Here is a 15,878-nt window from a genome sequence, read left to right as displayed (position 1 = left end):
CACAAGACTGGTATAGGCTACTAAAAGCCTAGATGCATAGATTAGATCGTTTAGCCTAAAGACACAGAATTAGTCACATTATTTGTGAAATTGAAATAACACAGGCCTATTTGTGCGCAATTTTGAGTTTTACGCGCTATTTGATGTGTTAAAAACAATAGAAAAACATCAAGATGAAAATAAAACCCCATAGATAGATATACGGCCATAGGCTACAGACCTTTCTGTTAAAAACAATAGAAAAACGTCCAGATGGAAATAAAACCCCATGGATAGATATACGGCCATAGGCTACAGACCTTTTCGTGCAGATTCTCATGGTTTAAGTAAAAATATAGAGACCTACACTGTAGCCTGCTTCTCAGACGTTTGTATCTTGTTCATCTCAACTAATTCAAAACTAATTGTAGGTATAAATTAATTAATTGTAGGTATAAATTAGAGTTTTGTAAATCATTCACTTGGGGAATGATCTATGTCCTGCATGGAAGGCCGTTAACCACTTAGATATTAATTTCCAAATTATGCTGTTGCCTTTGAAGTTTAAATAAACTTGACTACTAAAAATGAATGGACCCACATGATATACTGTGTGTGTGTGTGTGTGCGCGCGTGCGTGTGAGTGTGTGTGTGTGTGTGTGTGTGTGTGTGTGTGTGTGTGTGTGTGTGTGTGTGTAAATGTGTAAATGTGTAAATGTGCTCCACATGAGACAGATCACAGACACAGATGTATTATTTTCATAATGCAATACTGCATTTGGATGCTAGTGCAGCCTGAAATAGCCTGAATTTATTTTAATTTCCAGCGAGCCTGCCTGTGTAATGGAATGGTCCAGGTTCAGGAAGGGAAACTTCTTTCCATTTGGGGATAACCTGGGCTGGAAATGAAGCGTGAACGCCCTCTGGCTGTCAGCAAGTGCATAAATCTCACCTGTTGCAGCATAGGCCGATGAGAGAGATTCCAGCAAATGCAGCTAAAATAGGAATAGAGTAGACCTGGACCTAGATGATAGATCCAATGAAACTTATAGCCTACTCTTATTTGAGTACATGCATGGTCATGACTCATTGTAAAACAATTGAAGTTGGCCTGGGAAAATAGCTCTGTTGAAATTAATTGCATATGATGGAGCATTTAAACCAGGAGGAAGATTTAGACAATGGATGGAGATGGGCGTATAACAGCAATATGTCTATTGATAACGGGTGAATTGTTATCTATAATTACCGGTATAGCCTAATTCAAATGATGTGCTCTCTCTTTGATTGATTGATATATTTATTAACAGTTTGCAGAATTACAGTACATTTCAAGCACAAACTCAATACAAAGACTGTTAACTGTGAGTGGACGACCCAATTAAGCATTAGGCCTACACTTGTTTACAAGAGGGTCCACCATGTTCAATTCATCAAAACATTTAGAGACGTACAAATAGACACTTCTATATAGTAAAAGAACAGAACAGGAATTCATCATACATCATACATACATAGGTTACATCATTCATCTCTCTCACACAAACACGCGCGCACGCACGCACACGCACACGCACACGCACACGCACACGCACACGCACACACACACACACACACACACAAGATAGCGTGCTTACAATATGAAACAAGATAACCCATGAGAATGTAGGCAATTAATTCATTGTAAAACAATTTAGCAATTCAATTATAATTCACTGAACATTCGGGCAGGCAACTCGACGGGCAGCATGTGCGGGTCCTAAACGTTTTAATGCGCACATGCGCAGATCGATTTCCCTCTTTCTCGGTGGACACAATGGCGGACGCAGAGTGAGTGATTATTGCCATGCTAAATCTAAGTCCATCTACTATTAAAACGAACATCTCTGTTTATTTTCTATGTCGGAGAGTTTGGTTAGGTTGTATACGCTACAGGATTAACGATATCGCCGAGGAATTTGATCTCCAATGTTGTTATTATGACCACTTTACTCACTACGTGTAGCCAAATTGCCGACCAGAACATGTCTTCCTACTTTCCCACACTTGATAGTAGTCTGATAAGTGGCTTCACTTGATAGTAGTGAAACAAACCAACACTAATGAATAAAACATGTCTGTCTTTAATCATGTTATTTAACCGCTATGCGAGTAAAGAGAACGAGAAGGCTGTCTGATACAAACTGCTAGCTAGTTGGACTAGCTAGTTGGACAACCGTAGCGTAGAGGCGATGCTGCCCAGCATTTTAATCCAACGTGGCGAGTTGTACACCGAAAGGCTCAAGCGATAAATACACCACATGTGCGATGTATGAAAATTATTATAATGGACTTATTCATTTACAGAAAAAAGGTTCCGGCGGTCCCTGAGAGCCTTTTAAAAAGGCGAAAGGCCTTTGCCACCATGAAGGCCGTGCGCATCAAGAAGCTTCTGGCTGAAAAAAAGGTAAGGAAACATTCGCCTGCTGATGATTTACATTGATTGGCCATGCTGTCAAATGCGCATTTTTAAGTGTGTCAACATGACTTGTTGGAATGTAGTTAATGATGCTTACTTTTTCCCCCATCTTATCGACTGTGGTGAACAATATCTGAATCAAAGCCAATTTAGTCTGAAACTTCATTCCACAAAAGTTTAAATGCAACGTTAATTGGTAGATATTTCTATGCAGTATTGTATGCAGTGATGTAAACCTAAATGTTACCTTGTTTATATGGTCAAGAGGTTTCATATTGTTTTGGTGCTCGTAGGTTAGTTGCATGTCAGATCCATCGGATTGTAATGCAAAATGTTTTTGAGTTTAATTATCCTACGTGATCTTCTGATGACCCCAACCTGTGTTGCCCAATTTAAAGATGTGCACATCATTCTATAAACTACTGGAATCTTAAAAGCTTGTTGAGATGGTGAGGAATTAAATAGTCTGTCATGTCTTGGGTCATCAGGCTCGCAAAGTGACCAGGAAACTGATCTACAAGAGGGCTGAGAAGTATCACAAGGAGTACAAAGAGATGTACAGGCGTGAGGTCCGCAAGGCGCGTACAGCCCGCAAAGTTGGGAACTACTATGTACCTGCTGAGCCTAAACTGGCCTTTGTCATCAGGATCAGAGGGTGAGTCTTGTCTCCTGAAGGACAGACTAGAGTAGCATTATAAGTTGGGCACTGAGTGGGCACTGTAACTTTGTGGAAACTTCAATGTTAAATTGGCTATCCCCCATGTTTGTTTTAAAAAATTTTGGAACCTGAACATGCTTTAACATTTTGACATTAAAGTCTAATATTGCCACAAATTGAAACAACCTATGCTACCGAACTATGGCCATTGGCTAGCCAGTCATTATCGGCATAACAAAGAAGTTTCATGGTAAATATAGGTCTAATGATGCACTGCATGTTCAAATCATGTATACTTAAGTTATTTGCCCACTCTTCCTGTATCCTTAAAGGAGAATTCCATACTAAAAGGCTTTCTTAGCTTTCTTTGTAGTTGTTACGTCCCCATCAAAGAGGTCCAGGTGTTATTTTGTGCAAAATCTCCTTATTGGCTATTTCCCCTACCATAAGCCCTAAATTAATTGCATTGAATTGAATGGGGTGTTGTGCTAATTCGCTTATTTCCATCGCTCAAAATTAGATTTTTTTTGTATATATCCTCTCTTCATAATGTAAATAATAACCCAAGCGGCACACTTTACTACTTATTTCGATGGAAATAAACGAATTAGCACAACACCCCATACATCCCATTCAATTCAATGCAATTCATTTAGGGCTTATCGTAGGGGAAATAGCCAATAAGGAGCTTTTGCACAAAATGACACCTGGACCTCTTTGATGGGGACGTAACAACTACAAAGAAAGGTAAGAAAGCCTTTTAGTATGGAATTCTCCTTTAAGTCGGCATCACCCCTATCAATGTGTCAAATGTCCTTGAAAAGGTGTTGATGCTATGCATTGCTAAAAGAAAGTGGTTAATGATGATCATTTCTTTCCCCGACTGATCGACTATGGTGAAATCGAACTTTTAATAAAAGCCAATTTTGTCTGAAGCCACAAAAAACATTTTATTACAGCTACTGTATTTAATGAACTGTATGCTGATGAAAACCTTTTTTTTTTTTCTTCTTTTCTTAGTATCAACGGTGTCAGTCCCAAGGTCCGCAAAGTTCTGCAGCTGCTCCGACTGCGCCAGATCTTCAACGGTGTGTTTGTCAAGCTGAACAAGGCTTCCATCAACATGCTGAGGATTGCAGAGCCCTACATTGCTTGGGGGTAAGCATTTGCTGTGTATCAGCTATACACACCCCACTCAGAGTGGAATGGACTGACCTGAACACTTGAACTCTCTGCACTTTATATTTATTCACTATTCATTGCACTGTTGTTTTTGCACTGTCTTGTCCTGTTTTGCACTTGTCCAAATGTTGTAACTGCACTCTGCTGTCCACCAAACCAAACATGTTTACATGTCATGGCAATAAAGGCTTATGATTCTGAAATGTATTAACTGGAAATGAAGGCATGTAGTCTCAAGCTGGAGATTCTTCTATAAGCTTAATCATGCAAGATGAAATCATTCAAGTTCAACTATTTATCGGCCAGTTGTGTTTGAAACTGTGGGGTTGACTGGAAGCTGTTGCAAATGTTGGGCATGCTGTCAAATGCTAATTTTAAAGCATGTCAACATGACTTTAAAACAGTCATGTGCCTGAGGCTGGAATGTGGTTAATGATGCTTACTTTTTTCCCCATCTTATCGACCATGGTGAACACCATCTGAATTAAAGCCAATTTTGTCTGAAACTACATTCCACCAAAATAAGAAAAGTTAAAAATGCAACATGCTGCACTCAATTCTACATGCATTAGTAGATATTTCTATGCAGTGATGTAAAACTGATTGTTAAATGTTTGTTACGCCAGGGCTCCACCAGCGTTGCGTCTCAGTCGCGTCCTGCTTGCGTCATGACGACGTCAACGTCACGCTAGAGGTGCTCCACCGCGGGCTTTTGAAAACTGGGCGTCAGCAACATTATGGATAATGTATTGTAGGTACGTGCGTGCGTCAAAAAACGAACCGGGGGATTTTTTTTGTCACCGAACGCAGCGCAACGCGGGCTGTGTAGCCACCCTCCATTGATTAAAAGGGAACATTCCCGACACTGACGGAGATGCGGACGCGCCCGGTGGAGCCCTGGCGTTAGAGGTTTCATATTAACGTTTGATGCACTGAAAAGACCATAGGTAAATTGACATGGCAGATCCATTGGATTGTAAATGTAAAATTACTTTTTCCTACATAACTATGTATCCATGATGCTTCTCTCAGATACCCCAACCTGAAGTCAGTGCGTGAGCTGATCTACAAGCGTGGATTTGGCAAGGTGAAGAAGCAGCGTCTTCCCCTCTCAGACAACGCCCTGATCGACAAGTCCCTCGGTAAGGATTTTTGCTGCAAATTTCATTACCAACAACATGATGGTTGCATGCCAGTTAGAAAACCCCTCCAAAATATTACATTTCGGCTCTTTTATGTGTATGACTTCGCACATGACTAAAGTAGCCTACATTCAGCTCTGCTGTTAGAATTCAACAGCATGATGCTAGAAAACCATGCAGTGCTGACATGCCATTCATTGTGATCATTGACTGCTGAGTGTGGTTAATGATGATACATTTCTTTCCCCGTCATATCGACTATGGTGAAAAAACTAAAACGAAAAGCCAATTTTGTCTAAAACCACATCTCAGTAAATCTCAGTAGATCTTCCTTTGAAGAGGAAGGTGAAACTTATTTTAGAGCTCCATGAGAGACCTACTTTAGTTAATGGCAAAATATTTGCAACGTTTGGGCATATTCCTTTACAAGTAATTCAATACTTTTTTGCACAAACTGTCATTCTAGCACTTGATTGATTACATTTCTATTTTTGTGACCTCTGCAGGTAAATACGGCATGATCTGCATTGAGGATCTCATCCATCAGATCTACACAGTCGGAAAGAACTTCAAGTACGCCAACAACTTCCTGTGGCCTTTCAAGCTGTCGTCTCCCCGTGGTGGCATGAACAAGAAGACCACACACTTTGTGGAGGGCGGAGATGCTGGCAACAGGGAGGACCAGGTCAACAGAATGATCAGGAGGATGAACTGAAATGTCAATGGTGAGAAGAGGCGTATAATGCAGGAACACAAAACTTGAATACATGTATCACAAGGCCACTGATCTAGGACTATCATACAAGTGAGCAGCGAATATTTTCTAGAATTGTTGACGTTTGCCCAAACAAGTAGTATAGGGTTGGCAGTGGGTTCTTGGATGTGGTTAATGATGATCCATTTCTTTCCCCGTCTTATCGACTATGCTGAGTAACTGAAAAATAAGCCAATTTTGTCTGAAACCACATCTTTGCCATTCTGTCTCAAATCTGCTTTAAGGGTAGGCTTAATAGACCTTTTCACAGCCAACATTATGATTTGGTAAATGCAATTGCAGGTACAGAAAAGTTATAATCTTAATTGTGTGTGATTTCATTTGTCTGTCCATGCTTGTACACAACGCCTAAATGAAACGCCCATTATTAATGTTATTTCCCCTCAAAATGTTAGAATCCAGGTTACCCGGCTTTTATAATTGCTGTTTATGGCCACTGGCTGATGGTGTTTTGTTCTTAATAGAGTTTTTGTAAAGACTAATGTTGACAAGTCTGTAGGTATACTATATACCTGTCATGTTTTAGGAATAGCACTTGCTTTTCTAAAGCACAACAATATAATATACTATGCTTGGAATGAACGTTCACTTTAGTGTCCAAAGCTTGACAAACACTTATTTTTTTGATGTTTTACACACACTTTGACAGCAGTGCTTTTGAAGCCTATTTTAGTTGTAACATTTTATTTTGAACCACATTTTGGTCTCAATGTTGGCATTCAATGTGACATTTTGACATGTAACATTTGTTTTTCTCTTGCAGGTTTTCTATGGGACTTGGCGTCTGTACAATAAAAAAATATATAAAAAGGAGAGCACTTTCCTCTGGTCTGGTGTATTTTATGTAAAAGTGATTGATGCAATGAATTTATTTGTATTTTACTTGGTATTTAATGCCGGGTTTTCAACCTTGTCGTCCTGTGCAGGAAGGGACAGACTAATATGAACCACCTTAGATTGAGACTGACATTTTTTTTGTATACAAATGTCAATCTAAAATACATATAAAGCTAAACCTACAGGTGAATATCTCCTTGATCAGCAGAGGGCCTTTTTTTTTTATGTCTTTCAGACATTGAACAAGTATTGTTAAGTATTGATTCCCTGAACTCTGGTTCTCAACCTGTACTGTGACACCCGCCCCCTATGCCTTTGGTATCCCCCAACTTGACAAGACTAGCTTCACGTTTTGTTTCACTGAATCAATACCGCCCCCATCTGGCGGTGTCAGGTCCGCCACCCTGACCCACAAGCACTTTGTATATTAGGTTAGTAGTGTTCAACAACAGATGAAAATGGCTCGACTACAAGTCACAACGCCTCTTGTAGATTATTTAAAAAGGGTTTGCCTCTAATTTTATATTTGGCATTTTGGCCAATGTTTGACTACTGAGTTTTTATAGTATAACCAGGGCACCGCCACCCCCTCCCCACACACGGGTTGAAAACTACTGATGTAATTGATGGGGATGGAGGCTAGGCTTTGAGCCTAACCCTGGATTCCGGTGCACTTTAGCATTTTCATTTGATTGTAGTTTGGCATTTTTAAACCACCCTCATAATACACCATGCAGTGATGCCACTACTTTTTGTATTTTCCTTTATTTGCAGCTGGCATAAGTGATAAGTATTTTTGTTTGACCAGTGTAGTGTACATCTGTTGCCATGGTGACAGCGACTCTAGCATTTCCCGTTAGTCTTGCAGGTGACAGCTTAACAGTAACTGTTATGCTACTACGTACGGGTACGTTCAGGATTTTGGTAAACGCGACATATCGACGGTTAGTTATGCATTCGCGGGGCAGCCCGAGAATGATGACATTCCCTGTTCCAATATCACTGTCTAGCGCGAAGGCTTTGTCTGAGGGCAGCTCAAGTTGCACCCTGCTCGGCCATGATGCAGCTGGATGCCCCTTAAACAGGAATGACGGATTAAGGTCAGTCGGAGGAAGACAAGTACCTGTCAAACCAAATATCCACCTTCCAAGGAGGCAGTGCACAGGGATTCGCTCCTGGGGCAGTGAGTAGGCTTGCATTTAACAATTTATAGACACATTAATTCAATTCGTTTTGAGTAAACAGCATCTCTTCATGTAGAGTCGAGGGATGTCAAGTCGTTGGGCAGCTATACGATTGAAGGGTAAGATGCAAGGAATTTAGGAGGGGGTGTTGTACTACTACAACAAGGGGAATTTGTTGAAAAAATAAATGTGCTAAACTGATTTGCAAAACACCATTCTCTCCCTTAGGTCACCTTATTCTGTCAAAGATGACAGAGTGGAAGCTGTGCCAGAAAAGGACATCAGTGGGAAGCACTTTCTATTTGATAACAAATGTAAGATTGAAACAATTCATTCAAATTTGTATTGAGCCAGGCTCGTACCGTTCATCACTGACTAGTAAAGAGACTTCTATTGCGGCACTATGCTTCCCCCTGTTGGTAATGAAGCTACTAGGAAAAAATAAACCGAAGATACTGACCATGATGGTGGTCAGTAGCCTAGGCTAACATTGTCTGTATCATGGTCAGTATAATATAGTATCACGTGTCATAGTAAGTACCATGTCAGTTTCAATATTATGGTGAGTAATAAATATGTCAGTATCCGATTCATCATGTCGGTATCATTTGAGTATGAGTATCAACTATCATGGTCAGTATCATGTCGGTAACATGACCACATTTGTCACTGTCAGTATCATGTCTGATTTTATACTTATTAATGCCAAGTTTGTGTATCATAACCGCTAGGGGGAGCCATCATCGTTTATTTTAAAACATTGTGCTTTTGTTTCACATTACCTATGACATTTAAAATTGTAACTTCTTCTCGGACATTTCACAAGTAGTGTGAAAAATGTATCTGACCACAAGAAGCACCCTTTTGTTCACCCACCCCAGTAGGTGACTTTGAGTGAGTGTCTTTGTTTTCTTCTGAGGGGTTACCGTAATTGCCTTTGTTTTCAGATGAGATATTGGAGAAGACGCTGATTACCCCTTTGCCAAGAGAGTACCATATGCCCAGGTCTGGTAACCTGCTTCATTTGAGCTTCCCCAAGGAGCTTTCCCACGGCCCTGTAGTCCGACCCTTCACCCTCGGGTATAAAGCAGATTATTATTATTTATTAATATCACAGTTATTGGTCCAGTGGTTTCCAAAAGCACTGTTGATAAACCTCTCTAGAGACAGGAGCACTGTTGGAGAATTATAGTGATTCAATTAAATCAGTGTTCCAACGGATGGCACAAAATAAGAATACGAAAGCAATGTTTTATGTGTTGTATAGGCCTGTTGTTTTTCCTTTTGCCAACCAGGTTGACTGAGTATGCACAATTCCTCAAAGTTATCCAGCTCAATTGTTATTTTTTTGGTTATAGTGATTTATTGATCATTATAGTGTTTGTTCAGTAACAGTGGTCTCTCCAGCTCATTTCCAAAGAGGAAATACATTTTCAGGTGGAGACACCAATTTCATCCTTTCGAGGAGAAATCAATTTCAATTTCATGTTTCAGTTCCAATTTTGACTGCTCTTAAAAATGTAAAAATTTAAATATAGTGTCCTGTATGAGTTCACACTCCTGAACATAGTCTATAGCAATGTTTACTAGGGCATGTAGAGCTATTTAAAACAAACACACACGCACGCGCACACACACATACACACACACTTTTCTTTTTCTTTTTAAATTATCACTTACTTACACCCTCTTCAACTTGGTCTTCCAGCTCCTATGAGGACTATGACCTCAATGCAAGTCCGGCTATTCTCTTTCCTTCAGCCTTAGTCCTCAATGGAAGAAGTGTTTTCTCAATGGATAGTTACAAGTTTAACAGGTATTATTCATTACAAACCGGACAAAATCAAATCAGGACTTTGAGTTCCTCAGTTCTTGCTCAACATGTGTTTCTTCCGCTGGCCTTCTGTTCTGCAGGCCCAAGGTGAATTATCGAGCCTGCAGCCTATTCACTCTGGGAGACAATCATAAAAGTATGTTTCCATAATTATGTTTTAAAATTTGTTTTGATTCTGAACCAACGGTTCTCGTAAGACTTTCAAAATAATGAAAGTAGCTGATCTACAAGTTTACAAGTGAGCTGCTACATCAGCTATTTACATTTAATTACTTGCGCAAGCAGAGCGCGCAAGTAATAGTTTTCGTCCAGGGCGATGTTTGATGCGTATGCGCCGTGCCAGCGTATGACGTAATGACTACTTGTGCTTGATATGGCAGTGGTGTCAGATTACATACATGTATACATAGGGGCATTACCTTTAATCCTCCCGACACTAAAACATATCGTCATTACGTCACCTTCGAAAACCAATTACACCCTAGCATTGGGTCCTTTAATCCACATGTTTATTACGTCATCATTGAGAGCTAGTTATACCAGTTATACCCTGGCATCATATGCTGCTACGATACATAAGCAACAAACGGGGAGCAAAGTAACCACAGTATACCGCTAATCAACTTACAAATTACATATACATAGGCATTTCCTTTAATCCACGGTCCACCCGATACTGCTCGACATATACGTCACCAGTACTTGCGCGCTCTGCTTGTGCACTAGTAGGCCATTTACTACTTGTGTGCAACAAGCAAGTAGGCACTCGCCAGAGTGCAGTTCTAATTATTGTTATTATTTGTTTCCCTTGGTTTATTTGGGCTATGTTATTATAGGTGAAAGTTTCACCTATAATGACATAGCCAAAATAGGGACACCAGGTTGAAAGTGGATAAGTACATGCTCTCCCATCCTCAGGTATTTGTTGTGGTACAAAGGTCATCCAACCTTCAACCTGTACAGGTGTTTACAGCAATGATATATAGTAGCAAACTTCAGTTTTTTATATGCTGCTCTGCCTTCACACAAAACATTTGAGTCCTATGCTGAATTATTGTCAGTTAAATGCCTTGATGTTTTGTGGTCAGTAACAAAATGGAACAAGAGGTCTTTATCTGACTTTATATTCCATCACATGATGGTAAGGAGTATTCAAAGTTGTCAAGCAGAGTCAGGACATCTCCTGACAATCTATCATGATTTGTGTCTCATATCTTCTTGCTCCATCTTTAAACTGGCCCAGATATGCTTCCTAGGCCAGCTGAAACCTACTGCATGCAGTTATTCTTAATGAAATGTCAAACAGTAGCATATTTGAAAATAATATTGGTTTTATGCACATGCATATCAAATGGGTTGTGGCTAGGCTTTGTATAGCAGCAATGTGTTGCCCGCCAATGGCAAATCCCTCTCAACTTTAGTTTATGCCTGTTCAAACAAACACTAAAACATTTGCTGATATTATTTGATCATAGTTGGATGTATGATTCCCTCCGTTCTGGAAAAAACTAAATTCTTATTTTGTCCTTTTAAATATTTCTGCTTTGTAGCACTTTGAGATTTGTTTCAAATGTAAAGTGTGTTATAAATAAAATTATTATTATTATTATGCAAAATATACTGTATCTGTTGTCATACATGTCTAACTCAGTGGAGTGTGCTTAATGCTGAGATTTACTGTGAGCATTGTATTACTGTTTTATTTAATGATATGACCTCATCTCTCTCTCCATACCACACTTCAGGCCAGTCTTATCTTGATCCTATGGCTGGAGCCTCTCATTCGTTTATCCAGAGGATATCTGAGCTCTCCTCCCAGGAAGGAGAAACCATCAGGCAAGAGAAGGTCAAAAAGATGAGAAGAACTAGAAAACACGATTCCTGACAACAGATTTGTGAGTCACACGAGTCAAGAACCACAACTGCACGTACGGTGCCAAAGCCATTTGAACAAAACAAAACATTTGTGGCACCATGTTCGTTTCAGTGGCTCGTTCTAACAGCTTGTATTTCCTCTGTGACATTAGTGTATTGTTCAGCATGGCTTGTATTCACAATTTGGAATTCCTGACTTGTGTTCATTGAAGGCGTTAGGTGCTCTTGAAAATACCTCAAATGCACAAAGTAATATCAGCATGTTGGAACAAAATGGTCTTTTGTGACAAATGGTGGTCTGGTATGTAGCAGCGGTGGCCGAACGGTTAGCGGAGCGGTCTTGATACCGGAAGGTCGCCAGTTCGCATCCCCGGACCGGCACGTTAAAATTACCACCGTTGAAGTGCCCTTGAGCAAGGCATTGAACCCCTACCATGAAATGTTCTATGAGCAGGGTGTGGCTGTAAACAAGTCCTTGGTTTAGTCCACTTCCCTGGGTAAACAAAGAACTTTGCTTTGCTCTGTTATTTAAGCCCAACACACACCGTCTGCGAACGCAGCGCGTCAAAACAGCCGCCTCCGTTATTTTCAATGAACCTATCCCACACAGGCTCCGTCCGACGCACGTTCACGCCTCGCCTGATGCTCCGATACGCCACTGATCTATTTTCCAACGCCTGTGCCGCGTCGCTGCGCACCCGGTGTGTGTTGGGCTTTACAAGAATGGATGGAATACTGATAACTTTAATTAAATTCAACGTTACTGTATATACTTCAGCTAACAACATTGGCAGTATTTTCTTTGTAGAATACTTTTTCTACTTTTCTAATGTTTAATAATCCCCATATACTGTAGGTGTTTTTTTTGTTGGCTGAGTAAATACGGTGTTGGACATGTATTACAGTTTAAACTATTTAGCAAGTCTTCCTGAAATGAAATAAATATATATTTTTGTTAAAACGTATTTTTATTTTATTTCCTCAAAGCAATGTGTGTTCTGTTAGCAATTTGTTTTAACCATAGAGATACAAAATAGGTAGCATAGTATATGGGCATTCATTCAGACAATGGGACATACATAAAAAAAAGCACAGAAATAATCAGCCTGTTTGAATGATTCCATTGATTCTCAATCTACATTCCATATCTGAAATAAAGACACAAAACTATGCCCCCACATGTCTCAGAATGTGCCACTTTCCCACATAGTACATTGTTTTGTCACAATGTAGAGAAAAGCTGATGTCACTGAAAAGTTTTGTTCATTGTATTCGACAATGAGGCCACACAGACAATTGTATCTTTATGTTTTTAGAGAGCAAATAACTGTCTCTAAAACTGAAGGATGCAGCATCTAGAGCGGCAATTACCCATTTTCCATATTAAATTGATGAGGTCAAATAACAATGATTAACCTTAGTACTTTGTATCTTTCATAAAGCTATGTGGTAACGTGGGAAGGTTCTATTTTTCATGGATTGCTGTATACTGTAGGCTAAGCATCCTAACACGGTGTCTGTAATTGCGTATACATGCAGAGTCCTATTTAGTTTATGATATATATTAAACTGTGCTTCATGTGGCCGTACAAAGATATCAAACAGACTTCAAGAGAGCAAACATTTTGTCATGTGCCTTAGTCCTTTGGAAAGGATAATTGGCACATGAAGCCAGATACCACAGCTACAGTGGAGCCATAGACATAGCCTGGGGCTGTAGAGGAATTACAGATGACTAACTGTGGCTCGCACACACTGCACGATATTTGCTCCGATTATGCTGTCGGCGACCATTTTTGGCGCTCGTCGACAAAACTCCCGATCTGACACAAGATCGGGCTTTGATTGCAGAGGTTTTGCTCGCTGAAATCCTGTCTGTCTGTCGTGTCGACTGTATCGATTCGATAGATGATCAGATGATAATATATATAACCTTTATTCCTTGGGTAAATCCCTGTCCTGTGTCGTACATGCAAGCTATATTAGCCCAATGTTGCTGTTAAATAGTCGCAATAGCGCATCGGAATCAACAGTGCCTAGAAAACTTTTGAACATAGTGCGCTGTGTTGCGCTGCGTTGGAGCCATGTGTGTCGACGGGAGGGCAGAACAATTTACACTCTGGGGCGGAAGTGTGCCAGGTGTGTACGTGGAAGGCATGCTACTCAAGTAACTACTGGCCAATCACAGCGCATCTTTTCCGGGACTTGTCAGACCCGAACATCCGCTCTGTGACGCACGTGCAAAGCACGTGTAAGCTTGGCAAGCTCATGCTTCTGCTATGCTTTGCAAGGAATCTCGGGAAAGCTTTGCCCCCTCTCGAGAACACATGCCCCAGAGCCGGAATGCCGGAATTTATATGTCTATGGTTTTCATCCCATGAAGGAATGGCGGATTCGGCCACACCCGAAATACCTGTATACATGTGTGTCTCAAGTATTTACTTACTGAAATGATCTGAAGAGGCTGATTTCTACCTAACTGGTGGTGGTGGACAGTATGCATTGGACCAGCCTGGTTAACCACCATCCCTTTGAAATCACATTTCATTCATTTCTCGCAGAAAGAAATGCAATGTGATTTCAAGGAGGAGTGGTTAACCAGGGCGAGGCTAGCATTGGACACCAGACAGGGAGAGACAGGAGAGAGATGTGGTAGTGAGACAGACACCTCCCCCCGAAAAACATAGTGAGACAGATTTGAACCAACAAGTTTTTTGTTTGTTTTTTTGTTTTACCATAATGACTATAATAGTACTTTTGAGATCCCTATAAAGATACAGGAGGAAGAACTGCGTGCTAAATACAGATTTGATATGGCCAAAGACTTGGGTTGCGTCCGAAACAACAGTAGTACTGCATAGTCTGCTACTTAGTTTCTAATAAGCAATAGGGTTTCACTTCAGATGTACTAAAAGTAAATTGGCTTACTAAATAGAATGATTAATGATACAGCCCCTTCCAAATTGTATACGAACATACACTTTACTATGCTTTTCTTGTATGTCCGTATAGTGAAACACTACTGTGTAGGAGTTACTAAATAGTATGTTGAAAATAGCATACTGTGTATTATCTAGTATACTTTAGTATATTGTTTTCAGAACACAACCGTGGCTGGGCTCCATCTGTGTCCCTCCCTTGTAGAGTTAGGTGTGCATTTCAGGAACACACAGTGACCTAGAAACAGAGAGCCATCCCCTTATTCAGGCAAAGTGAAGGGGATGCAGGCCCATTCACACTCAAACAGAGGCCGGGTCTCCCTCTTCTTGCAGGGTTTATCATTTTCAAGTGTAATCAAACAAAATGACCTAGAACAAACAGTCAACAATGAGGTCTTTAATAAGAGCGGTGCTGGGGCCTACCCACAAGTGGTTTATCATTTCAGCCACTGCTCTGTACAGCTCTGTGTAATCTGTTAGCTAGCTGATTTTTATTTTGGTGACTTACAATGGCAACCACAATGTTAAATATGCATTTTGAATGATCAGCAAAGAACGACAATTAGCATTTATAGTTACAATACATCTTGATCAAGACATTTAGATTTGTCATGTCAAATTATCTATGCTGGTTGATAGTTACACAATACAAACATTAATTTCCATACAAGTGAAACGTTGAGCATTTCTAATTGGGTAAATGCTTTTATTAAAATTAATTCACGAAACCTTTTCATAAGCCTCTGCATTGTCATAGGAGTATGTCAGAAGCAACAATGCTGAGCAGAGGGCTTGGCAGGTTCTCAGCCTGACCACAGAAAGCCTGGCTGTGTTACTGTTTCACCTGATTTGATGTTGCTCCAACTCACTTTATCAGCAGGGATCAGAGAATGTAGCCTGTCTGCCAAATCATAACTTTGCCAGCACCCAAATCAAAAGGCACCGAGTCTCTCTCTCTCTCTCTCTCTCTCTCTCTCTCTCTCTCTCTCTCTCTCACACACACACACACACACAC

The 15,878-nt window shown here is 40.3% G+C and overlaps 1 protein-coding gene across 1 annotated transcript; it reads left to right on the top strand.

Annotated features, from left to right (window-relative positions):
* Window positions 1–1,771: 1,771 nt before the first annotated feature.
* On the top strand, window positions 1,772–7,015 carry LOC310868341 (large ribosomal subunit protein uL30-like). Its single transcript, XM_083778740.1, has 7 exons — window positions 1,772–1,809; window positions 2,326–2,425; window positions 2,926–3,092; window positions 4,116–4,253; window positions 5,310–5,419; window positions 5,926–6,144; window positions 6,958–7,015. The coding sequence occupies exons 1-6, from the start codon at window positions 1,796–1,798 to the stop codon at window positions 6,132–6,134; spliced, it is 738 nt and encodes a 245-aa protein (XP_083634866.1). The 5' UTR covers window positions 1,772–1,795; the 3' UTR covers window positions 6,135–6,144; window positions 6,958–7,015.
* The last annotated feature ends 8,863 nt before the right edge of the window (window positions 7,016–15,878 follow it).

The sequence above is a fragment of the Protomyctophum parallelum genome (assembly GCF_964188405.1).
Source record: "Protomyctophum parallelum genome assembly, chromosome: 12".
Taxonomy (NCBI): domain Eukaryota; kingdom Metazoa; phylum Chordata; class Actinopteri; order Myctophiformes; family Myctophidae; genus Protomyctophum; species Protomyctophum parallelum.
This window is presented reverse-complemented; position numbering and strand designations above follow the sequence as displayed.

Excerpts from the sequence above, each read along its gene's own strand:
- LOC310868341 (XM_083778740.1), top strand. Across the intron at positions 2,426-2,925 it reads AGCTTCTGGCTGAAAAAAAG|GCTCGCAAAGTGACCAGGAA; the intron begins GTAAGGAAACAT and ends TTGGGTCATCAG. Across the intron at positions 4,254-5,309 it reads GAGCCCTACATTGCTTGGGG|ATACCCCAACCTGAAGTCAG; the intron begins GTAAGCATTTGC and ends TGCTTCTCTCAG.